The sequence below is a fragment of the Entelurus aequoreus genome, linkage group LG20 (genome assembly GCF_033978785.1).
Source record: "Entelurus aequoreus isolate RoL-2023_Sb linkage group LG20, RoL_Eaeq_v1.1, whole genome shotgun sequence".
In the NCBI taxonomy this organism is placed as follows: domain Eukaryota; kingdom Metazoa; phylum Chordata; class Actinopteri; order Syngnathiformes; family Syngnathidae; genus Entelurus; species Entelurus aequoreus.
The window spans coordinates 5,602,153-5,628,391 of record NC_084750.1 but is presented as its reverse complement, the minus strand read 5'-3'; the positions used below and the strand labels follow the sequence as shown (position 1 = coordinate 5,628,391).

At 41.3% G+C, this 26,239-nt stretch overlaps 2 protein-coding genes across 5 annotated transcripts in view; both read right to left on the bottom strand.

The window, feature by feature from the left end:
- Positions 1 to 3,610, bottom strand: part of rftn1a (raftlin, lipid raft linker 1a) — a 106,933-nt gene extending 103,323 nt beyond the window's left edge. For both annotated transcript variants that reach the window (XM_062029287.1, XM_062029288.1), the window contains exon 1: positions 3,355 to 3,610. The gene's annotated coding sequence lies outside the window, so the exon portion shown is untranslated. The remainder of the gene's footprint in view (positions 1 to 3,354) is intronic.
- A 349-nt stretch (positions 3,611 to 3,959) lies between these two features.
- On the bottom strand, positions 3,960 to 25,312 carry dazl (deleted in azoospermia-like). 3 transcript variants are annotated; one of them, XM_062029285.1, is made up of 10 exons: positions 25,192 to 25,312; positions 20,760 to 20,885; positions 19,957 to 20,048; positions 18,685 to 18,736; positions 18,550 to 18,616; positions 10,926 to 11,068; positions 7,878 to 7,979; positions 7,710 to 7,760; positions 7,420 to 7,497; positions 3,960 to 4,935 (listed from the first exon to the last, which is right to left on the bottom strand). In XM_062029285.1, the coding sequence occupies exons 1-9, from the start codon at positions 25,192 to 25,194 to the stop codon at positions 7,453 to 7,455; spliced, it is 681 nt and encodes a 226-aa protein (XP_061885269.1). In that variant the 5' UTR covers positions 25,195 to 25,312; the 3' UTR covers positions 3,960 to 4,935; positions 7,420 to 7,452. The 3 variants fall into 3 exon arrangements, with proteins under 3 accessions (XP_061885269.1, XP_061885268.1, XP_061885270.1); XM_062029284.1 differs by having other exon boundaries at positions 7,710 to 7,835; positions 7,899 to 7,979; XM_062029286.1 differs by lacking the exon at positions 7,710 to 7,760 and having other exon boundaries at positions 7,899 to 7,979.
- Between the last annotated feature and the right edge of the window lie 927 nt (positions 25,313 to 26,239).

Genomic DNA, 26,239 nt, shown 5'->3' with positions numbered 1-26,239 from the left:
ATGCCAATACGGCTGGGTTAACTTATAAAGTGCAATTTTAAATTTCCCACTAAACTTCCGGTTGAAAACGCCTTTGGATGATGACGTATGCTCGTGACGTAGCCAGTGAAACAGAAGTGTCGGTACCCCATTGAAAACAATACAAAATAGCTCTGTTTTCATCTCATAATTCCACAGTATTCTGGACATCTGCGTTGGTGAATCTTTTGCAATTTGTTTAATGAACAATGGAGACTGCAAAGAAGAAAGTTGTAGGTGGGATCGGTGTATTAGCGGTTGGCTGTAGCAACACAACCAGGAGGACTTACTTGGATAATAGACGCGCTAGCCGACGCTGCATTTGAGCCCGATGCTATCACGTTAGCTCCCTAGCTAAGTTAGCTTCAATAGCGTCGTTAGCAACAGCATTGTTAACCTTCGCCAGGCTGGAAAGCATTAACCGTGTATTTACATGTCCATGGTTTAATAGTATTGTTGATCTTCTGTCTATCCTTCCAGTCAGGGATTTATTTATTTTGTTTCTATATGCAGTTAAGCACGATGCTATCACGTTAGCTCCGTAGGTAAAGTGTTTCGTCGATGTACTATCGTGGAGATAAAAGTCACTGTGAATGTCCATTTTGCGTTCTCGACTCTCATTTTCAAGAGGATATAGTAGCCGAGGTGGTTTAAAATACAAATCCGTGATCACCATAGAAAAAGGAGAGAGTGTGGAATCCAATGACCCAGCTTGTACCTAAATTACGGCCAGAGCGAAAAAAGATATGTCTTGCACTGCATTCTAGTCCGTCACTCTAACGTTCCTCATCCACGAATCTTTTCTTCTCGCTCAAATTAATGGGGTAATCGTCGCTTTCTCGGTCCGAATCGCTCTAGCTGCATTGAAAACAATAGGAAAATATGAGGAGATGATCAACTGACTACGTCACGCTACTTCCGGTAGGGGCAAGGCTTTTTTTTATCAGAGACCAAAAGTTGTGAACTTTATCGTCGTTGTTCTATACTAAATCCTTTCAGCAAAAATATGGCAATATCGCGAAATGATCAAGTATGACACATAGAATGGATCTGCTATCCCCGTTTAAATGGAAAAAAAAATCATTTCAGTAGGCCTTTAATAAGTACTTAATAATGACTAGTTAAGTGCCAATATTTTACTAATTTGCATGTTAATAAGCAACTAATTAATGGTGAACATGTTCCCCATACTAAAGTGTTACCATGGTTTATTACTGGTGCACAAAATGAACCGTGCATGAACATCACCTTGTTCAAACAACAAAACCAACACAGTGCATAAACTCACAACAATTCACACACTTGCAAATCAGTGTGACTTCTGCTGTTGCCGTATCCGTAATACGCCGATAGGGAGAAGTTTTTATTTACACGATGAGTCGGGTGTGTCTTGACCTCCGCCGAACCCCTGAGCCCTAGGGCTCGATCGAACCCAGGTTAAGAACCACTGGTATAGATACATACAGTTCTTTTTTCTGTCAAAATTGAATGGACATATAGATTAATCAAAAAAAGTGCTTTATTGACAGACATGATATCCAGGCTTTCGTGGGCCACATAAAATAACGGGGCAGACCCGATCTGGCCCCCTGGCCCTGAGTTGGGCACATGTGATGTCCCGAGAACCAGCGTACGCTACAATGGACTGGTTTTGGCCTATTTATTGTGTCAGAGTTACACATTATATTAATATAAATTTAAAAAACCTAAAAAAAAACTTCCAGTGCAGAAGACGCTGGTTGTCAGGATGATATTTTACTGACAGTGTTAGTTGGTCAGCTGACAAAAATACAAGCGGCATCAAGGATTTTTGGTCCGGACCAGAGTGATGCACAAAAATTTGACGAATTAGCCTTTTTAAAGTGGAGCGGCTCTGTTGTTCTTTAGTTTGCATAATTATTATTATTAGTTACTGTGCAAAAACTAAAACATGGACCAGTTTGTGCGATAATACTAATGTGTTTTTAAAAATCTGTTTTGGATTTAGAAGAATTTAGCTTTGCAAGGGATAGTGTTCAGTTTTGAAAAACTGCCAAGAATGTCTTAAATCAAAAGTCTATGATTATTGTGTGTAATTCTCAGTAGAGTTTCTAATACATTGCTTGCATAAAAATACAAAAATTATAAAAGTAAGCCTACATTTTCAAAAGACATTATGTTTCTAACTTAGTGTGTCAGAGCTGCGAGAAGTCGGAGGGGGGGGGGGGGGGGGGGGGGTTTACCCACATATGCGGTCCTCTCCAAGGTTTCTCATAGTCATTCACATCGACGTCCCACTGGGATGAGTTTTCCTTGCCCTTATGTGGGCTCTGTACCGAGGATGTCGTTGTGGCTTGTGCAGCCCTTTGAGACACTTGTGATTTAGGGCTATATAAATAAACATTGATTGATTGATTGATTTCAGTACAGTCATCCCTCACAAATATTGCAACTTTAACACATTGCAGATTTTTTTTCTTCTTCTTCATTTCTTAAGGCATATTCAACAACATGGTGCCCTAAATTAATTATTTTCAAACATACAAGTCACTGAACTAACTAAAAATAGCAAGTATTGGCCACTAGTGGAGACCAAACCAATCAGAGTGCGCTGTTCAGTATCATGGTCACTGATTGGCTCAGCCTCAGACAGCATTACTGTACTGGTAGAAAAGAATGTCAAGATGACTAAAGGGTGTCATTCCATGCCTAAAGGGCTCACAATATGTTGAAAAATGTATTTAGAAGGTCTTTGACAGTTATTTATGTTCAATCAAAATATTCAATTCATAATTAATTAATGATTCCTACTTCGTAGAAATTCCTGTGCCCAACCCATTAACCCGATAATTGAGGGGTGGTTGTTGAATTGTGTGCCCCCAGTGACTTGAATTTTGCTTTACTGCATACTTTAGTGTAATGGTGGGCATTTATGCACTTAGTGCTTCCTTACTGCACACAGTAGTATCAGCAAATAAGCTTAAAGTGTCCATTAAAAGTCTTTTGGGGTTAAAAAATAGTTTTACTGTGTGTGGTCCCTGTTGTTGGTTTCTGAGAAATACCCATTAATAACTTATACTTGATCTCCAATATGAGTCATTTAGAGGTTTGCATAAAGATTGAAGTACAACTAGCAGAGGAAAATAAAAATGATACAATCATGTGTTTGCATGAGGAGCAACATCGAACCTGTGACAGTGACGTAGTACGACTGCTTTTTTCTAGTAACACTATTAATGCCATGATAAGTTTTAAAATGTCATGCATTGATAATTTAATGCGTTGCTGCAGGGTAAAAGTAATATTTGTTCGCAGAACAATACAGTTAAAGTGCAAAAGGGAAGGGGGTTGACTCACCGAGCGTGAGCTTGACAGTGAGCCGGCGTGATAGTAGAGTCTGTTGGGTGTCTGAGCCTCCTCTTCACCGCCGCCTGGAGGTTGCGGCAGGAGGGGATGAGACACGCAGGGATCCCGGCGATGAGACGCTTCCTGCGGGTAAGTCTGCTTGCCTTGGAGGCGGCGCGGAGCTCTGCGAGGAAGGGCGGTCCTCTCCTGGCTCACTCACTTGGAAGACTTTTGCGAGCACCCCGTGATGTTGTTTTCTTGGAGGGCGACATGCAACCACGCCCCCATCAGGTACCGCTCACACACTGCTATCATCACCCCTTACAGGACACTGTACTGTACCACATCAACCCATGCTCCCATTAACCCCATGTGGCTTTAAGTGTTTTTCCCCCATTTTCTAGAAATTCATATTTCATAAGAAGCAATCCAGACTTATTCATAATTTAGAGGTGTCTGACAAGGCAAGTGGGTGGGGTGGACGTGGCACCCCGGGGAGCTCCCAGCCACACCAGTAAGACTGTGACAACAACCCACTGGGCTAGATGATGAGGGCTGTTGCTAGGGAAGACAGATCCGAGTGCAGACTGCAAAACAACCCACAAACTCCCATAATACCACACTTCAACTTTTATTATGATTTGATAGCCAAAAGAACACCAAAACAAAGCAGTGGTCAGACTCTCTCTAAACAGTTAACAACCCTTTACACACATGAACAATTCCAAGCCAAGGTGTAACAATCCAGATGCAAGTCCAATGAAAATAAAATCAATTCAATGTGCAACAACTGTATTTCACATCTATAGAGTAGGCGCCTTGCAGCTGGATAAACCTGGCAACACAAACAACAACCCGGTGAGGCATGCAAGAACAAAATATACAAAAAACAGCACTTGAAAACATGCCTTTGATTGTCCAACATGTTTCAAGCCACTTGAAACTGCAAACTCAAATTGATTAGTGACACTGCCGTGGATGAAGAACGTTAGAGGGAGGGTGTGGAGGAAAGACGGGGTGCTAGAAAGTGACAGTCGCTTCACTGGTGCTTAACTTCACCCGCGTGGTAGAAAGACATGACAAGACCCAACATCCTGACTGCTGCTTTCTGTCAAGCCATATGACACACTAAACATTTTGGTAACTATACTTTTTTTGTACAATGAGCCATTGCATATTAAAAAAATAAAAAGACCCAACCAAACATTTAAAATATAACAAAATAATAAATAACGGAATATAAAAATAGGCACAAAATGTGATAATAAAAGCCTTTCTCGTTGTTGGGGTAATTACCAAAGCAAAAGGGGAGCTTTTGTTTTCGGCATGCTGGCACGATGAGAGTGCTCTGCTCTTCCTCGTGACCCCATCACAGTTCCCTGACCCTTAGGAGTTAAAAGTGACTAATTCAAGCCTGAGGTTGTGGTCCCTACCATTTTGTGGGTCAAAGTAAGGGACTAGAAAAAAATAAAATTGGTCTCAGAAGCCAAGCCGACGAGACAAGAGAAAAAGCAGTTGAGAAGAGAGGGGATGGATTTTGGCAGCCGCGTGAAGTCGAGACATCGTCTGGTGCGTGTTCTCATGTCCTGCAGTCTTGAGAAAGGGCAGACAAACACATCACCAACTCAGGGTGTACTCACACCAGGCCATTAAAACCCTGCTGGACCATGTGCCATCCACCGGCCAGAGAATTTGTACTTCAGCCTAGGGCTGAACGATTATTGCAAAAATAATAATCACGATTAATTTAATTGATATTGTAATGATTAATCCCTGATGTGGGATCTGAGCCGAGGATGTCGTTGTGGCTTGTGCAGCCCTTTGAGACACTCGTGATTTAGGGCTATATAAGTAAACTTTGATTGATTGATAATTAATAATTAATTTGAAAACATGAGTATTTTTGGTACCACCAAAATTCAACTTTAAATATAGTTATCAAGAAAAAATAATATAATTTAGTAACAAATAAACCACAAGTTAATAAAAAGACCAGTAACAATACATTAAAATAATAGCAATATAAAAAACAATGCAATTAAGTTTTTACCTTTTACACTTATATTACCACCATAGTGTTCACTTTTTGTGTCAAATAAAATTTAACAATGTTTGTTAAATGCAAAATTCCTCAGATTGTTTAGTGCAATACATCTTTGGACAATTTTGACCAGTACTTTAGGTTAAAGCATAATCATTGTGTAAATGTATCAATAAGTGCTTTAAGTACATTATACTTGTGAAAGGTACTTTTTGAAGCCTTTATTTTGTCAGACCAAATGCGGCGCACCGCGTTGTTTTTGTGAAAGGGGGAAGTGTGCTGTGCTGCTGTTCTCAGTTTGATGACAAAAGGCGACTAACTTCAGGCTGTATAGAAAAAAAAAAAAGCGCCTCTTAAAGTGCGACCACTGTCCTGTTTGTACATTGTTGATGTCGTTCACAACACAAGCAGATGAGATGTGTTGTGGGTGAATGGATTGTTCTTGCTAGCCTTAGATTTCCATTTTAGTGGCCGTTTCACGTGACCGTCTCTACATTGTTTAGTTTAGGGCAGAGCAACAGTGTGTGGGGGATAAATGAGCGCTTATTTTACCACACAAATGTTCCTTCTCCTCACAATGACAACATTTCACTTACATTGATGTCAATTTCCCTGATATTCTGTGTTTCACAGCGGGTTCCGTTTTATTGGCCAATTATGTGACTCCATCTGCGGTTATGTAAACACGGAAATCATGTGGCTTCACTTTTTTGTTGAATTGAGTGATAAATGATTAGGCATAGTAGCGCTGTGTCAAATAAAAAATAGTAACTATGGTGACATCACAAACTTCTAGTAGACATGCTCTTTTTTCACTCATTCACTCCTCATCTGTTTCACCGTCACAAGCTCTGGAATTTGCATGCACTGCATGCCCATTGTTTTTCCCCCCGATTATTATATTTTCATAATCGAATTCGAAACCAAAATTAAATTAATTGTCCAGTCCCACCATTTGTGACTTTGGAGCTTTTTTTTAGTCTTATCGAGTTATTCTGCTGTATTCTTACTGTGCAAAGGGAGGAGCTATCATTCATAACTTGCAGGATAAAAGACAACTTTGTCGCGTGCCGAATGACAGGGTATGAGGGAGTATTACATTTTGTAGATCTATTCCATTGATATTTATTTTTAAAAGTGGCAGTTTGTATGTTTTAACTGGTGAGGAGCGATCGCAAAACAAGCCATTCTGTGGCTCAACTTCTTTGCTCACGTGCACAAACAATCATGCCAGGCCCTGGATGAGCGCAAAGAATGCAAGCAAAAGGGAGGGGGAAGCGGTGAGTGCAGTGCGACGCGAGAGAGATGCAATCAGCTTCTTGAGTGTGCGTCCCCTGCGGTAAGTTAACCACAAGAATACATCATAAAAAAGAAACATTTCAGAAGACAATATAGTTTAATCCTGCATGTACAGATTCCTTTGTCTTTACCTATTTGTGTGCTCGATGTGTGGTGAGAAATTAGCATACAGCAAAATGTGATCTAGAAAGTCAAAGCAGTAGTTCTTTATTTCTAAGGAGGCCTACACGTGTGACACAACCCTGATTGATTGATACCACGGCTCCCCATTGACTGAGAGCGAACTCTGCGGTCCTAGGTTCGCATTGGTGGCGACTTGAACCTAGGATTTTTGGGAGGTGCACGCAAGGCCTGCGTGAAGGAACGCAGGGGGAGGGGGCAAGACGGCATCGCTTACGCAAGTTAGGTGACGCAAGAATAGACACTAGTGTTCGACCACAATAGTTTGCATCTGGTAAACATGCACACTGCATTTCTGTTGTGGTACCTGGTTAAACAACAAAACAAACCCTTCTTAAAGTTTGTAAGCGATTTTAAGATATTTTTTCACCGCAAAATGTCTCTTTTGATAGAAAAGGTTGTCGAACCCTGCACTAGCCGAAGTTGTGAAGTGGGCCCCAACATGGAAGAAATGGCCTAGCGTGAGTTCACAGGATAAACAGAATCCTAATGAGCATCTCGATGCAGTTGAAAAGTTCAGTGACTGGCCTGCGTAGTAGTTTGAAGTGGTGTGCTACCTTTTTTGAGGGAGGAGTCAGGCGAATTATGAACTACAGCGCAGTCAGCATGGTCTGCACTCCAAAGTCCATGGGATTCTAGAAAACAATACAAAACGGCGTTGCTTTGGAGAGACACTCAGAGAGGTAAACAGGAATTTACTGCCATCTAGTGGTGCTACAGAATGCAATTCAAGCCAACAAATTGTCAGCTTTGTAACAATAACTAGTGCAACCAATAAAACACATTTAATTGTCATCATTCTGGAGTCTCTGTCTCACAATCCAACATTCCAACAGCATGCAGTCACCTGATTGATAGGCTGCACTCTCTGGTCTCCCGTCCAGTAGGATTGAGTATACTGTGTGTGTGTTTGGGCGGGGCCGAGGGGAAGAGGGTCAGACGTCGGACGGGACAAAGGAGGGGGAAGGAAAGACTACCAGAGAGATGTGCAGTGTGAAGCAGGCAGGAATCTTACAGACAAGGGTCGATTGTCTACCTGGTAGCAGTATGCATTCTGAGTGTTGTTGATTGGCACCTGTGGAACTATGAAGCCTCCATAGTGGTTGTAGTGGTACGGCTGCAAACATAAACAGACTGTAAAACATGCATGCAGATTAACAACCATTTGTCTTTGCACTGCAGTCCCCAAGATTCCCCAACTGTGATATTAAAAGACATGACCTTTATCACACAACAGACATCTTTTCTTGTTTCATCTTTAGAGACTATAATCTAGTCACAACCTTAGACCTCTATTCTTGGCTTTGTGCTAATGAGCCACCCTCCCTGGAGACAAGAAATAATTCTTGCAGGCGATGCAACAAGAGCAGACTATGGTCACACATGCATTTGGCCCTGTGTTCAATTTAAACAGTTGTTAATGTCGAAACTAGAGTTGCCAAATGACTCATTCATTTAATCGTGATTAATCACATATTGTCCACTCATTAATTAATCGCAAATACTTTTTTTTTTTTTTACCCAAATAAAATGTACACCCAACATGGTCTGGACAATTTGTGTGATTTGTGCAAATGTTTGTTCAATAAACATAACACTTTTTAAATAACTCAGCACAAAATGGACACACACACACACACACTTTTAAAGACATAAAGAAATAAATATTTTAAATTATGTATTTCATCCCAACACTACACGTCTCTTCACTTGTTTTCTCCTGCATTTTGGCCGTCGTTGCACATGCGCCACTTGCGTGCGAGTGATTAGGGCCGTGCAAAGTTGACCAGGGGAACATAAACCATTAAACGTAGTGTAGAAAAGGACAAACTACCCCTGTATTGTGGGGATGGAAAAACAAGCCCAAAAAAGCAACCACACGTTCAAAGAGAAGCCCAAAAAAACACAATCCGGTTTCTATCTATTATGTTATGTTAAGATAATGACTGATAAAGACGTGACATAACTGTTTTAAGTTGGCTATCAGTCTTATGCAGATGAGGAAGGGCTGTTTTTCACTCATGTATTTACGAGCAGGCAAGCGACGAAATCCAAAATTTTTCACCATTAAGAGCGGTTGATCATCCAATATTATGGATTTCATTAGTTTACCGCAAAAGCAGATTACAAGTTGGGATTCTCGTAAAAAACGTTTCTTTCCACTGGAATGAATATGCTAGTGTTTGTTGTTTTTGTCCCGCTTTGTTAGCTTTAGCCTAGCTAACTTCATTGTGTGCGTCTGCATGGCGGCCTTTGAAGTGCTTCATTAAGTTACACGTGTCTCACCCCTCAAAACAGAGATAATGCTAAGTTTGCATGCTGCCATTAGCTTTTGTTGACTTCTCCAGTTTGTAATATCACCACACCGCGATCATGATGTTTGCTTCGGTAGTGCAGTTTGCTATTTGGGCAAAGCCCATTTCCGGGTAAAATAGTAATATCCGTGTAGCAAAATGAGCATGCGAACAGACTTATTGGCTTGTGTGCGTTCTATTTAAGACACACACCCAAAGTTTCTGACAAGAAACATATTTGTATGGTATCGGAGATTTAGTACTCTGCGATACCTATACTTTCAAAAAGTGCCGTATCTGCATCAGAACATCCCTATTTTAAATTAAATTATTCTTTGGCGTACCACTAGATGGCGCCCACATACGACTACAGTTTGAAAATCACTGGGCTAGAAGTAAAGCGAAATTCCGCTAAGTAGAGGACATTTGGGATCCTTAAAACTTTGCAAGCAAAAAATCTGTTAACGCTGGCAGCTAGAACTCCAGTGATCAAGGATGGGAGTCAGAAAACGGTTGTTGTTGCGAACCAATTCTCAGCATTTCGATTCCTGGGAATCATTTTCCAGTTTTGATAAAGATTCCCTTGTCAATTCCTGCACAGTGCCGATCAGTGGCACAAACCTTGGAGAGTTCTTCACGTTAGGGGTGTGCGTATCGATCCTGTGGTATCGATATTTCGATACTCACACGCTACTCATTTGGCATCACTTTTCTGAAAAAAGTATCGATATAAACCAAAAAACGGCGTGTGGGGGGTGCAAGCATCACTTTCAGATGTTTTTGATGACTTACTTAACTTACTATGTGCTGGGACACCCCTGTAACTGGCAGAGTATAGAGCTGGCCCAGTCACGTGACAGGAGACAGCGAATGAGCGTCGTCAACGTGCAACACACACACAGCCAGCCGACAGCGATGCAGCCAGGCATATCCAGTGTTGTCCAATTGTTGACTTAAAACAGGCATTGTTTTTTTTGTTTTTTAGTAATGTTTACTGAATATTTTTGTTTAAATGATTATCCTAAATTCAAATAATTTCCACACAGGGGAATTTACTGTTAGTTGAAAATTGCTTGAGTATTTAAAACAAGATAAGAAAGAGATACAATTTGGAGATTCTTCATCTTTGCATTACAGTTTTATTTTTTTCCAAGAAAATCTTGAATATGATTTTGGTTTTAAAAAATTGCCAATAAGAAATTATTGGTATCGGTATCGGTATTGGTATAGATGAAAATGCAAGAAAAAGTATCGGTATCGTATCGAATCCTAAAAGTGTGGTATCGCCCATCCCTACTTCACGTGAAAGGATAACAACAAGGAAACTTATAACACACAGCATGTGATAACTTTGAATGAATGCCGCGTTTTGAGAATCTTCACCAGAATCAGCGTCAGCCTGATGCCGGCTGAAATACTCCAGGTGGCTCAAAGTATGTTTGTAACTTCGGTCTTGTGGACTCAACATCAGCTGGAACACTGCTAATTTTCCACTGCTACGGTACGGACTGAGGATCACACAGCACGCGCGTTAATCGCACAAAGGGAAAATATTAAGAAAACTTTTTTAATTCCGTTATTGTGTTAACTTTGACAACCCTAGTATGGTAAAAAATACTATTATATGTTAAGACTCAGAACCTTCTGAGAAGAACAGAGGGATACCAAAGCTAGCCTGTGTCGCCAGATCTGCTGTGCTAACGGAGGAGTGAGCGACATTCATTTAAAAAAGACAGCGCTTCAAGCATTACATAGTGCATTTGTGTCACCTGATAGTAGGGACTGCCGCCGCCATTGACCATGGGTGAGGGAGGGGTCATGCTTGCTCCAGTGTGCGGGTAGCAAGGGCAATACATGTACTGAGAGGGGTTCATCCAGGGTTCAAGGCTCATCTGGTGTGATTGCCTGACACCTGGGTTTGAGCATGGGAGAAACATCCAAATGGCATTACCACAGTATTGAAATGATATGAAGGTTAATATTTGTCTTTATTACCAAAGCTTTTTTTTGGAAACCTAATTAATGTTTTTTTTGTTTTTGGTTTTACATCCAATTCTACTAAAAGGTTAACTGAATAAAAATGTGTGTTTAAAATTTAAGTAAGCTAAAAGGCAGTGTGTAGAAATACAGTGTAAAAAAGTAATTGTTGAAACATTTGTTGCTTCAAAACTCAAGAATCACTTCCGGTAAATTAAGACTGAAGAAATCGATCCTGTCTCAAACCAGCCAATGAGGAGTCAAGTTTGAAGTCACGTGACACAGTTTATGCAGCACGACACGCCCCAATAGACCTGGGCTTAATACAACATTATATACATTTCAATCCGGCCCGCTTCCAACCAATAAAAACAATTTCCACTTCCAACGGTTAGAATCTGCACTTTTGAGTGACATACGGGTTACTAAGTAATCAAAATAACTAAATCACAGCAGCTCCATGCAGACGAGGAATTAAGCAGAGTGGGCAGGGGTTTGTTTACAGAGCGGCAAGTCTGAGACACGAAGGAGGCAGAGTTCGACAACCAAGTTCTGCAGAACAGTGATGTCTAATATGTGGATGTTTTTTTTTACCAATTGCGCTTGTTTCATTTTTGTTGTTCTTGCTCGATTATAAAAGATGTCGTTAGAGAAGGTAGGGTCTGGTTTATTTTTCACAGTTAATATTGTAAATCCCACATTCTGTATTTTCATGTACATTCTGAGGGTCGTATTCAGTAACAAACTCAAATTTCATTCTGTTTTTTTAGACTATCATAACATTATTAGCAGTCATTATTGTGTGAGTGTTTGTACCATCGTGTGATTAGCTTTCATGCTTCTTCTTTTTATTTTACAAAATCTTGTGATTTTTTTTCACTAATGAACAGCAACCTCTGCTGTTTAAAGCACACATGTCAAACTCAAAGCCCAGGGGCCATATCTGGCCTGCCACATCGTTTTATTTGGCCTGCGCAAGCCTAGAAATAGTGTGCATTAATAAAGCATTTCATCCTTCTCACTAAATATATTTGTTCCTTCAATTTCGACAGAAAAATTGCATGTACTGTATACAATAATATGTATTTTCACTTGAGAACTATCTTGCCATGCAAAAAACATTATAATAACACAGGGGGTCCAAAGTGAAACCCACAGTTACAGTTTTGTTGGACCGCAGCATATTATTGGATAAAAAACAAATACAAATAATAATTTTTTAAAAGGAAAATTGTATTTTATGCAAAGAAAAAAAGCTCAAAATATGACACTAATAACCCAGGGGTGTCCAGACTTCTTCCACTAAGGTCACGTGCTGAAAAGTCTAAGTATGCGGGGGCCATTTTGATTTTTTTTTTTTTTTACAAAATAAAAAATAAAAAAGAAGATAAAAACAGACATTATATATACACAATATTTACAGACAAAACTTTGGGTCAGCTTTTCTGGGATAAGTGTATTAAGTGTATAAGTTATGATTTTTCTCATAACATTTCGTATTTTTGCTGGTTTTTTTTGGTTTTTTTTACTTTTGGGTTTTTTACCCCTGTAATAATGACTAACCTTGATCACCTACAACACAAAGCTGACACTAAGTTTTGTTTTTTAATATAAACCCTAACCCAATTTTTAACCAACCATGTCTCTTTTTGTGGTATGTGGGCTTGTATAAAGCCTCAGGGAGTTGAACGCCCCTGACTTTCATAGTCAGGGTTACGATACCCCCCATGAAACAAACTAAGAGAAGATGCGTTACCTGGCCCAGAGGAAGCCCGGGGCCCTCCTCTGGAGCTAGGCCCGGAGGCAGGGCTCGTCAGCGAGCGCCTGGTGGCCGGGCTAGCCCGAAGAAGCTACGTGAATACACAATCCTCTCCGCCACGTGGGCCCACCACCCGCGGTCGGAACCATTGGGGTCGGGTGCGCTGCCAAGTGGATGGCAGTGAAAGTGGAGGCTCCTGACGGACCAATTGGGGGCAGCAGAGGCTGACTTTTGGGATGTGGAACGTCTCTACGCTGGTGGGGAAGGAGCCTGAGCTGGTGCGGGAGGTGGAGCGCTACCGGTTGGATCTGGTGGGGCTTACCTCTACGCATAGCAAAGGCTCTGAAACCACACTCCTGGACAAGGGATGGACCTTGTTGACTTCTGGAGTTGCTCAAGGTGTGAGGGCCCAGGTGGGTTTGGGGATACTCACGAGTCCCCGGCTGAGTACCTGTACGTTGGAGTTCACCCCTGTTGACAAGAGGGTCGCCTCCCTTCGCCTTAGGGTTTGAGGGGGAAAAACTCTGACTGTTGTTTGTGCGTACGCACCAAACAAGAGTTCAGAGTATTCGGCCTCCTTGGATACCTTGCATGGGGTCTTGTATGGGGCGCCGGCAGGGGATTCCATAGTCTTGCTGGGGGACTTCAACGCACACGTGGGCAATGGCAGTGATACTTGGACTGGCGTGATTGGGAGGAACGGTCTTCCTGATCTTAACCTGAGTGGTGGATTGTTATTGGACTTCTGTGCTAGTCATGGACTTGCAATAACAAACACCATGTTCAAGCATAAGGATGCTCATAGGTGTACCTGGTACCAGAGCACCCTAGGCCAAAGATCAATGATCGATTTTGTAATCGTATCAGCTGATCTGAGGCCGTATTGTTCGGACACTGGGGTGAAGAGAGGGGCTGAACTGTCAACTGATCACCATATGGTGGTGAGTTGGGTCAGATGGCGGGGGAGACCTCTGGACAGACCTGGAAAACCCAAGCGTGTAGTGCGCGTGAACTGGGAACTTTTGGAGGAGTCCTCTGTCCTGAAGGACTTCAACTCCCACCTCTGGCTGGACTTCTCTGCCATCCTTGTGGAGGTTGGGGAAATTGAACAGTAATGGCCAATGTACAAAGCCTCTATTGCTAAAGCTGCAGCTGCGAGCTGTGGCCAGAACGTCTTAGCTGCTTCAAGGGGCTGTAACCCTTGAACACCCTGGTGGACAGCGGTGGTCAGGGAAGCTGTCCGACTGAAGAAGGGGTATGTTATCCCAGGGGACTCCGGAGGCAGTTTCAAAGGTTACCGACAGGCCCGAAGGGCAGCGGCCGAGGCTGTGGACGAGGCTAAGCAGAGGGTGGGCAGTTCGGGGAATCCATGGAGAAGGACTATTGGGCGGCACCAAAGCTGTTCTGGAAGACCATACGGCACCTAAGGAGGGGGAAGCAGGGAACCATCCAAGCTGTGTACAGCAAGGATGGGACTCTGCTGACTTCAAGTGAGGAAGTTATAGGGTGTTGGAAAGAGCACTTTGAGGAACTCCTGAACCCAACTACATCAGACACACCCTCCCATGGTTTGTACAGTCCAGGTAGAGAACGAGACTCTGTCCCAGGTGGAGGAGTTTAAGTATCTCAGGGTCTTGTTCAAGAGTGAGGGAAAGATGGAGAAGGAAATCAGCCGGAGAATCGGAGCAGCTGGGGCAGTATTGCAGTCTCTCTGCCGCACTGTTGTGACGAAACGAGAGCGGAGCCAGAAGGCAAAGCTCTCGGTCTACCGAGCTGTCTACATTCCTACTCTCATGAAGTGTGGGTCATGAATGAAAGAATAAGATCGCAGATACAAGCGGCCGAAATGAGTTTCCTCAGAAGGGTGGCTGGCATCTCCCTTAGAGATAGGGTGAGAAGGTCCGTCACCCGAGAGAGACTCGGAGTAGAGCCGCTGCTCCTTCGCTTGGAAAAGAGCCAGCTTAGGTGGTTCGGGCATCTCGTGCGGATGCCTCACGAGCGTCTCCCTAGGGAGGTCCTCGTTGCACGTCCCACTGGGAGGAGACCCAGCGGCAGGCCAAGGACCAGATGGGGGGGATTAAATCTCCTCGCTGGCCTGGGAACGCTTCAGGATTCCCTAGGAGGAAGTCGCCAATGTTGCACTGGAGAGGGAAGTCTGGGGGTCTCTGCTGGAACTGTTGTCCCCGCGACCCGATTCCGGATATGCGGTTGAAGATGGATGGATGGTTAATAAAAATATATCAAAGAATGGCCCCCGCATACTTTGACTTTTGAGTATGGAGCCCTTGTTGGGAAAAAGGTTAGGACCAGTGTTGGGACTAACGCGTTACCAAGTTACTGTAACGCCGTTAGTTTCGGCGGTAACTAGTAATCTAACACGTTATTTTTTATATTCAGTAACTCAGTTACCGTTACTCCATGATGCGTTACTGCGTTATTTTACGTTATTTTTTATGTAGTATCGGCTAGAAACAGAAGATCTGAGTGTGTTTTATTGCAGCGCTGCAGTGTCGTCCTTCTGAATCTCTTGTGTCACAAGAGGCGCGCTCTGTGTGTGGGTGTGGGAAGGGGAGCGGAGGGGGGTGCGCAATACAACGTAAACCGTTGGCCAACCAAAAAGTAACCACAGAACACTATACGGTATAGTGTTCTGTGGTTACTTTTTGGTTGGCCAAGCGGACGTGGTGACAGGCTGTCCTCACTCAGGTCCGCACGGACCTGGAGGGGGCGTGCCTTAAGACCGGCTGGAAATCGGGAGAAATTTGGGAGAATGGTTGTCCCGGGGAGAGGCACTGAAATTCGTGAGGGTTGGCAAGTATGAGATATTCTCACTTCTTTTCTTTTGTCGAGCACAAAGAAAAGAACATTTTAGTTAAATGAAAGTTGTGTCTTGAATCAAAGATCCCGTCTACTGCCCAAAACAACAATTCAAATCTGCCTGGTTAAGCTTTGTGTATGTCACGTGTGCCTTCCTTAGGTGAAGCCAGGTTTACAGCTATGTTGTTATTATGCTGTTTGTTACTTATGTATGTTATGTTGCAGCTATTTAAAATAGTTTTGTCAATTTGTTCTGGCCTGAAATAAATTGGCCCTTTGAAACATATATTTGTCTTTGTGTGTTGTATGTAGACCACATTGCTTAGTAGAGTTCAGTGATACAAATGCATGTCAAGTTGATCAACAGATTGTAATATTCACCAGTGCAACAGTACTGAAATTAAGGCTAAAAGGGCATTAATGGGAGCTTTAAAAAAAAAAAAAAGTAGAAGAAATAACTAAATAGTTACTTTTCACAGTACCGCATTACTTTTTGGTGTAAGTAACTGAGTAAGTAACTGAGTTACTTTTGAAATAAATTAACTAGTAAATGTAACTAGTTACTGGTTTTCAGTAACCAACCCAACACTGGTTAGGACACCCCTGTATCGTTAACAATTATTCCCAACATTTTTTGTTACAATAATATGCTTGTCCCTCTGACTTATGATTTCAAAAGCAAGTATATCCATAAATTTGGACGTGAAAAATTTAACAATCAAATTCATAAGGAATTGTGTAATAATGAGGCGATTATACATTATAATTCTTATACAGTATATTCACTGTATCAAGAGAGCAGCCAGAACTGCAATGTGGCCCTCAGTGAAAACGATTTAGACACCCCTGGTTTAAAGGGTTCATAAAAAGGGATTCAAGCACATATAACAGATTACACAACTTGCAGCATGTATCGCTGCATAACCTGTCTCTTTTTTTGGCTGCGTATATATTGGACACCAAATCTGATTTTTTTTGCCCTCACGTGACACAGATCGGATATTTTTTTGCCAGTTTAAACGCTCTAAAGATTTGGGCCACATCCGTGGATAGCCCAAATCCGAATCTGATCTTTTTGAAATGTGACTGCCATGTCGAGGCCACATGGGTGCCTGTGGTGTCTCAATAAGATCACATTTTACATGTAAACTATAGTCAGCAGGGAAAATTAACATGGGTGCCTGTGGTGTCTCGATAAGATTGCATTTTATATGTAAACTATAATCAGCAGGGAAAATCAGATTTCGAAAACATTGGATTTGGTCCACTCTGGCCTGCAGTTTTGTAAAATCCGTGTCATGTGACTGCAAACTTGACACCTCATTGGCTGGTTCTGAGACAGGGTCGATTGCTTCAGTCTTGACTTACCGGAAGTGGGTCTTGAGTTTTGAAGCAACAAATATTTCTGCACGGAATTTTTTACAAAACACTGTAATTTAACAAACTGATTATTTAAACCCATATTTTGCTCACAAAATTGAATTCAATAACATTCTCAGCACAATTACCGTATTTTTCGGTCTATAAGGCGCACTTAAAATCCTTTCATTTTCTCAAGTCTTATAACCCTGTGCCCCTAATGTACGGCATAATTCTGGTTGTGTTTACTGACCTCGAAGCAATTTTATTTGGTACATGGTATAATGATCATTTTGACCAGTAGATGGCAGTCATACATAAGAGATGCATGTAGACTGCAATATGATGGCAGTAAACAACACTAAAACTTTAAATGTTCCGTTAAGAATATAGAACATTACACGCGGCGCTCAAAAATCTGTCAAAATGTTTGTAGTACGACTTCGGTAAGCTATGAGGCCGCACCACTTGATGGATTGTCTGCGCATTAAACATACGAGTATTATTGTGCTATTAGCAGACATATTACCTGCCGTTTTGTTTCGCAATATTATGCAAAACCAACTTTTCTTACCTTCTGGTACCTGCTGATGTGTATTTGGGATCTGCAGAAGTCCTGAAAATGTGCGCGCGTTCACAATTGTAGTCCGTGCCGACACCGTAGTCATAAGCTTCTTCTTTTTCTCTACCTTCTTATATGGCATTCATTTTCCGCTGTTGCCATTTGTAAAATCAAGTAGCGTAAAGTTCTTACTTATATCTGTCAGTAGACTGACTATCTATCAAAGCGTTAAAAACTGTAGTGGGTTTACATAATTCACCCACGGAACTTTAGTTATTAGAGGGTTCCGGTCGGACAGTTTTTCATGAGACACATTTCCGGCGTTGATGTTGCATTATTGAGCCACGGATGAGAAGATGCTGCTCCGTTATTGATTTAAGTAAAGTCTGAATGTCATTTAAACAGTCAGCTCCATCTTTTGGCCCTATCTTCGACTTCCGTCCTGGCACGCTAAACCGCTACAACAAAGATGACGGGGAGAAGACGCTGTCGAAGGTGAGCCACGTTGGTAAGACCGCCCACAAACAGCGCATCCTGAAGAGACGCTCAGAAAGCTACTTGAAAATGGTCAATAAAACATAATATATGCAACACTTTCACCAAAGAACCACCATCACATGTTATGTGGACCACAAGATAGTGTTTTAAATTTTGAAAAAAATCATAACATGACCCCTTTAATGCGCCTTAGAATCCGGTGCGCCTTTTGTATGAAAAAAGACCTGAATAGACCCGCTCATCGGCAGTGTGCCTTTTTTATCCGGTGCGCCCTATGGTCCGAAAAATACGGTAGCTGGAAAAAAAAGCTCTGTTCACAAAACTCGAACACAAACATTTCAGTAACATAAATTTAGTGTGAAAAAAGAAGCTTTTGTAATAAAGAAACAAATAAACTTCCATGAGAGCACAGCGTACGTACGGCAGTTCCTTTGCTTTATGATGGCAGGGCCCAGCCTGAGTGTTCTCCCCTTCCAGATGATTTGTTGCTACAAAAACAAACATTAGACGTTATTTTTCCCAACAACAATAAGAGTCGTGCTTCCTTTCCACTTACGTCAATGATTGGTTGAATGTCAACATCTTCATCAAAGTACACAAATCCATAGCTACAAAGAGGAAACAAGATGCCTCGGATTATGTAACAGTTCCCCTGGATGCAACAAGCACAAGCAACAAATGAAAAGTAGGGTTGGGTATCGTTTGAATTTGAACGATTCTGATTCCGATTCAGATTCTTTGTTTCGATTCCGATTCCTGACGATTCTCGATTCCGATTTCTTTAAGAGGCAGGGTCAAAAAAAAGTTTAGGATATTTTAAATATGCTAGCTAACCTACAATCTTTCTGAATGAAATAGTCTGACATTCTCCATCAATTTTAATTCTATTAAATTTTTATGTACTTTACTATAAATTCCTCACAGGGCTGTTTTCAACTAGAATATAAATATCAAATCTATGAACTTGAATATAAATATTATAAATTATGAATACATTTTCCCAGGGGTACACTTTCCTCAAGAGAGCTTTATTTTTGAAAACCTCATGAAAACACATTTACACACACAAGTGTATGATGCTGCAGGTACTTAAACATGTTACCGTGCTCCCACTGATGGGCTAACCTGGTGCAGAAAAGCAAATAAACAATAAGAAACAACTTGCAAAACCCAGTCCAGATTAGCAGCAGGTACAGTATAAAATCAGAGACAGTTCTTGTTTAGGAAAATAACCATATACGCCTTCTCAGGCAGGATGCGTGAGCGTTCTGGACAGATAGTGTCTCCTGCTGTGGAAAATACACGTTCGCTGGGTGTGGAAGAAGCTTCAACGCATAAATAGGAGAAAGCTAGATCTGACAGCAAAGGATAAGTCTTTTGTTGGTTCCACCGGACCACCACCATGTAGCAAGGTCGTCAGACATAAGTATCGGTGGAACGTCCTGGTACATCTGCAGCTCTCTCTCCACTCGTTTCTTGATGGACATGGAGCTCTGTTATTTCGCGGTTATTTCAATTTTTTTGGAAAGTAAAGCCACACTTCCGACCGCCGACACCCGCCATCCATGCTTGAGCTTGACTGACTCGCTCGGCTATGCTAACACTTCCGGGGGTGGGCGCTTCTTCGTTGGTGTTCAGCGGCTTCTTCTTCCGGTTCGGCGGACATATTTTTTTCCGGTCGGCGGACTAAATTGGCGTGACAGCATCGAAAATAGGAATCGAAATTTAAACTTTTGAACGATTCCGGGAGAATCGGAAAGTTAGTCCCGGTTCCAATCGATACTCGATACCCAACCCTAATGAAAAGTGCCTAAAAAGTGAAACTTACCCTTTGCTGAATCCCCCGCGGTATGTGATTATTTTCACCTCCTTGATTTGACCAAACGGAGCAAACAAGTCGCGCAAATTTGTTGCAGTAGCCTACAGTTTAGAGTGCATGTAAAGTGGGAAAACAGGCTTTAAGTAGACAATCTGTGATACAAGTTGCTCTGTAGAAGCTTGCTGCCTCGTGTTTATGCACCCTGTCCTGCAACGTTCTTACATAATTGTACTGTATGTGTAACAATGCAGAACATTCTATTTTCCGTGTGACAATTATTTTAAAAAATAAGGCAAAAAAGATGTTATACTGTGGTGTAGATCTGATCATCAGACTGACTTTCTAACCTTCTATGCAGATCTACGTTGCTTCAAACCATCCTGAGTACTGATCAACTGTTCATTATTTTTTCTCAGGCAAAATTTTCATAACGTTCTCGTAAAAAACCTTATTAAAATTTCATTCCTATCTAGGTTGTGTTCCATATCTTGTGGCCGCTGCAGGATTAAGGATTCAAGGTGTTTGTCATTCCAATAAAAACACTTACAAGCTGGGAAGGATATTGGGTTACTGAGGGCCCAGTAGCAACCAGCAGTGAAGTAATAATATTGTGCAATTAAGCAAAATTACAAACAAGAATATTGCACCATGGGTCAAGTGAATATTGCACCTTAAGTAAAGTAATGCACAAATAAAAAAGTAGTCACACGTGTGGTTGTGTACAAAGGTATACAATGCCAATTTCAACACTCATTTATATGGGCAGGCATATACTCAAACAAGTGTTAATGTTTAAGCTCACAAATAATTACCCTGGTTCCAACGCCAAAAAACACAAATATGGCGTTGGGATTCACATTGCCCTCAGGCACCATGAAGCCATTGGACAACTGCAAGGAGGGTGATGCATGGTGGCTGCCCTTTGGGTTCGGGGTATCCTGCCAAAAAAAACAAAGTTGATGTTAAAAAAAAAAAAAGACGCAATGTATATGACTCTCATTATAAAGGGAGAAAGATAAACATGCGTTTATAATCGGGTTAAGTAGTATTACTCGAGAAAAACTGCTGCATCACAGTAGACACATAATGGATTTTAAAAAATTGGTTTGATAAAACGTTCTCTACATATGTATGTTTTTTTCCGAAAGAAACCGGAAGTTACGAAGCAAGGTTGGTTTCATGAACACAGGCTCAAGCGCACTGGTAACCTAGCACAACAGGAAGTGATCACTGAGCAATGGGAGGGAAACGTTAACAGCCAATCACGTAACAGTATCGCGTTTTTTTGCACCATTTTTCTGTCTTACTATTGGTTATTTGCATGGAGCAAGAAGAGAAACTAAAAATGAGTGTTTCAGGGAGCGAAAAAATTATCGATAAAAGAGGAAAAGTCACCTCGACAGTATAGCAGTTTTTGGGGATTTAAAAAACAAAACAAAAACATAATCCTGAGCCGCACTGACCTCTTTTTTTTTCAACCCTTCTCTATTGGAGTATATGCAAACAGGTAGGAACTAAAGTGCAGGACTGTAAATAAAAATATAAATGACAAAATATAACACACCTACTACTTTAAGATGATAGTAATTTCGTCCAACAATACATAAATAATAATTACTGCATAACATAAATTCCTTTCCGTACTTGAATAAGAATAACAGACCAGGCACACAGACGCTTACGCTGCAGAAAATTGTTCTTCTCAGGTTTCTTGATGTTTACATTTTCACACTTTTTTTAAGCATGTCTTGCATATCCCTTATTTTTGCACCTCCTTTTAAGAGGTTATTATTAAGTTTTCAATGGGATTTTAGAATTTTGTTTGGATTGTTTATATGCTTGTGTAGACATTTCCTTTCCTGTCTGTCTTGATAGCTGAGGGGATTGTGATCAGATGAAGGTTATATCCTAAATACAAATGTTTTCATTTAATATTTTCCTCCTGGTCATTACTTTTGGTAAGTGTTGCCCTGCGATGAGTTGGTGACTTGTCCAGGGTGTACCGCGCCTTCCACCCATGTACAGCTGAGATAGGTTCCAGCACCCCCCGTGACCCTGTAAGGCAGTGGTCCCCAACCTTTTTGTAACTGCGGACCGGTCAACGCTTGAAAATTTGTCCCACGGACCGGGGGGTATGGTAATTTTTTTTTAAATTGTTTTTGTTTGTCATTAAAAAAATACAATCAGGTGTGCTTACGGACTGTATCCCTGCAGACTGTATTGATCTATATCAGACCTGGGCATTCTGCGGCCCGCAGGCCACATCCGGCCCTTTGTGCGTCCCTGTCCGGCTCGCGTTAGGCCAATCATAAATTACAAAATAAATTTTTAAAAGTATCTATGTCGAGTGTGCAATACAACGGTGCTGCTTTTGTTTTGAAAAGCGTTATTTGTATTACTTCCGTGTGGACGTATGCTCGTGCGTGATTGTGAGTGAATGTGAACAGCGGCAATCATCCATCCATCCATCCATTTTCTACCGCTTGTCCCTTTTTGGGGTCGCGGGGGGTGCTGGAGCCTATCTCAGCTGCATTTGGGCGGAAGGCGGGGTACACCCTGGATAAGTCGCCACCTCATCACAGGGCCAACACAGATAGACAGACAACATTCACACTCACATTCACACACTAAGGCCAATTTAGTGTTGCCAATCAACCTATCTCCAGGTGCATGTTTTTGGCGGTGGGAGGAAGCCGGAGTACCCGGAGAGAACCCACGCAGTCACAGGGACAACATGCAAACTCCACACAGAAAGATCCCGAGCCTGGGATTGAACCCAGGACTGCTCAGGACCTTCGTATTGTGAGGCACATGCACTAACCCCTGTCCCACCGTGCTGCCCCAGCGGCAATCACAAATTACAAAATAAAGTTTAAAAAACATCTATGTCGTGCGCGCAATACAACTGTGATGCTTTTATTTTGAAAAGTGTTATTTATGGACGTATGTCCGTGTGTAAACTGTGAGTGAAGGTGCACAGCGACAAGTGATGCACGGTTTACACCCGAGACGCTAAAAAGAGAAAAGTTGATGACGAATGCCGTGTTTTCAACAAGACATGGACTGCCAAGTACTTCTTAACAGAAATTAAAGGTAAAGCCGTGTGCTTAATGTGTGGTACACAGGTTGCTGTGTTTAAAGAATATAATTTGAGTCGCCACTACATGACGAAGCACGAGGAAAAATACCGGAATCTGTCTGATGAAGCGCGCGCAAGGGAGGCTGATGCGTTGATGGTAAAACTGCAAACCCAACAAGGACTTTTTGCCATTTTTCACATCCCCAGAATGCAGCCGTCAGGAAAAGTTTCGTCATTTCTCACAAAGTCGCCAGAAAAAGTAAGGCGTTTTCTGACGGAGAGTGTATTAAGGAGTGCTTATTGGACTCTGTTGCGCTGATATACCTGGAAATTTGGAGCTTCAGCTGAAGAACAGAACGGCCGACTTTAAAGTTAAAGTTAAAGTACCAATGATTGTCACACACACACTAGGTGTGGTGAAATTTGTCCTCTGCATTTGACCCATCCCCTTGTTCACCCCCTGGGAGGTGAGGGGAGCAGTGGGCGGCAGCGGTGCCGCGCCCGGGAATCATTTTTGGTGATTTAACCCTCAATTCCAACCCTTGATGCTGAGTGCCAAGCAAGGAGGTAATGGGTCCCATTTTTTATAGTCTTTGGTATGACTCGGCCGGGGTTTGAACTCACAACCTACCGATCTCAGGCCACTGAGTAGGTGACTCAGTTTTGACTGTTTTTCGCTGGCTTTGGATGAGAGCTGCGATGTACGTGACACCGCCCAGCTGCTCATCTTCTTACGTGGGATAACTGCAGACTTTCAAATCACGGAAGAGCTGGCAGGCATGCAGTCAATTAAAAGGGACAACCACAGGTAATGACTTGTTCACATAGGCAAATGCGTGTTTGGACATGTTAGGACTGAAATGGGACAAGCTGGCAGGTGTGACAACAGATGGTTGTCCAAATCTGACGGGGAAAAACGGACTTTTAAAGAGGATGCGGGATAAACTTTAAATTAACCCTGTGCAGAAATTGACATTTTTGCATTGTATTATACACCAGGAAGTGTAGTGTAAGACAGTGTTAAAAATAAAACCATCAAAAGCAATCTGCTTTTGGTATGAAGTTAAGTTAGATGAAAGTATTATTATTATTATTAATTATTATTATTAATTATCTTACGGTACATCAAAAATAATATTGAGCAAAATTTGATTGAAATATTGTCGATGTGGCCCTCCAGCAGTGCTCGGGTTGCTCATGCGTACCCCGGTAAAAATTACTTGCCCACCTCTGATCTATATTGATATATATAGTAGGAACCAGAAATATTAATAACAGAAAGAAACAACCCTTTTGTGCGAATGAGTATGAATGAGTGTAAATGGGGGAGGGAGGTTTTTTGGGTTGGTGCACTAATTGTAAGTGTATCTTGTGTTTTTTATGTTGATTTAATAAAAATATAAAATACAATTATTTTTTTATTTCTTGTGCGGCCCGGTACCAACCGATCCACGGACCGGTACCGGGCCGCGGCCCGGTGGTTGGGGACCACTGCCGTAAGGGACAAGCGGTAGAAAAATGGATGGATGGATGGAAGTCATAAAAATATCAATAATGATCGATATTGACCGATTTATTGTGATAGTCTTCTGCCATATTGCCCAGCCCTCATGTCGTTGCACTAACTAGAATTAGCTTGATAACAGACATCAACAAAATATCCTTTTTCAACTAAGATATCGATTAATATGAATATCATGTAAAAGTTGACAGTAACTCAAAGTGGGGCCCTTATGATGCGATTCCTAGCATGTAGCATGCTGCCAGCAACAATGTAAGGACATTACGAAAACACCAAAATGGGGGCGGCGTCTTCTTCGAGTCCAACAATAGCCGACAGAAAATGGCGGAATTACGCTATTTGCGAACTCGATGAACTCCAGTCCAGCGCGATAAAAATCGACGCCCATAGAATAAAAAAGTATTTTTTCTCTCTTAACTGTAATATACTTGAATTTGCATCCGAGTGGTTACAAACAATATATTAAAAAATTGTATTGACGTCGCCATCTTTTTTTTTCCTAGATCCAAGATGTCGTGATAATGACATACCGGTACTTCAATAAATTCACTCGATGCGAAAAATAAATAAGTGATAGAATTTTTGCTTAACAACTACGTGGTCGTTCGGGAAAGAAAGGTAGAATATTGTTCTGGATACTTACCATATTTTAAAACGATACAAAGTTTGCATTTAGGGGGTGACGGTGAAATGCAGGTAACGCGCTTATCTTCTCTGCCCAACTACGATCGTTTTGATTGACACGTGACCACGCCCTCCTCACGTGACCAAAGCAGCCAATACAATTTTAGGCACTATTGTTGAGGGAGTTCAACTCAACTCAAGTTGAGTTGAGTTGAGTTGAGTTTGAGTTTATTTTTGAACATCCCAATTTCCAGTTTCTCTTTTCAACATGTTCGAAAAGGAGTTTATTTAATCCTACCCCTTTTCTTTTACATAACAGTTGCTAAAACGTTTGTTCACTTCCTGTTCTCAATTTATTCACAATATTCTCCATAAGTAATCACAATAAAAATAAATAAATTGGGCTAAAAACTGCAAGTTGTATGTATTTTACGACAAAATGATTATACATGTCATCCGAATCAAATAATATAACACAGAAAGCTTTGACATGCGGTGAACTATACACCAGGTGAGGCATAGATACTTTTGGAGTTTTTTTTCTTCTTTTTTTTGTTATTACTTAAATTCATATGTGCTGTTCTAATCATTGTTGATTTAGGTTGCACATTAGAGTAACAGGAAAAAGAAGGGAGTTATTCATTTTCATAAAAACATTATCATAATGATATTATGATATGATAAATTGGTCCAAAAAGTATTTGATAAAGTTGTTATTAAATCTTTTTGGTCCTATTTGCTTTTCACAAAATAAATCAAGTATTGTGCGTGTATCTTACCTTTCTGTATTTGTATCTGAAGGAGCAATAGCTATCCTCCATCAAAATGTACTTTGTATGATCACATTCATTTTGTCTTTAAATCCAGTTTAGAGAAGTATTCAATCTTGGATCCAATCCAATCCACTTTATTTATATATCACATTTAAAAAAAACAATGGAAGTTCCACAAAGTGCTGAACAGAAGTTAAGACAAACATACTAGAAGAGTCAGTAATATAAAACATTTAACTGTCAAAAAGTAAATCAGAGAAAATAAAATAGACTAAAATCACACAACTCTCATGC

Bases quoted from the DNA above. Each gene is read 5' to 3' on its own strand.
- dazl (XM_062029284.1), bottom strand. The intron at 20,049-20,759 runs GTAATTATTTGT...TCTAAACTGTAG, and splicing joins TTTTTGGCGTTGGAACCAGG to GCTACTGCAACAAATTTGCG. The intron at 7,498-7,709 runs GTGACTGCATGC...ATTGTTTTCTAG, and splicing joins GAGTGCAGCCTATCAATCAG to AATCCCATGGACTTTGGAGT.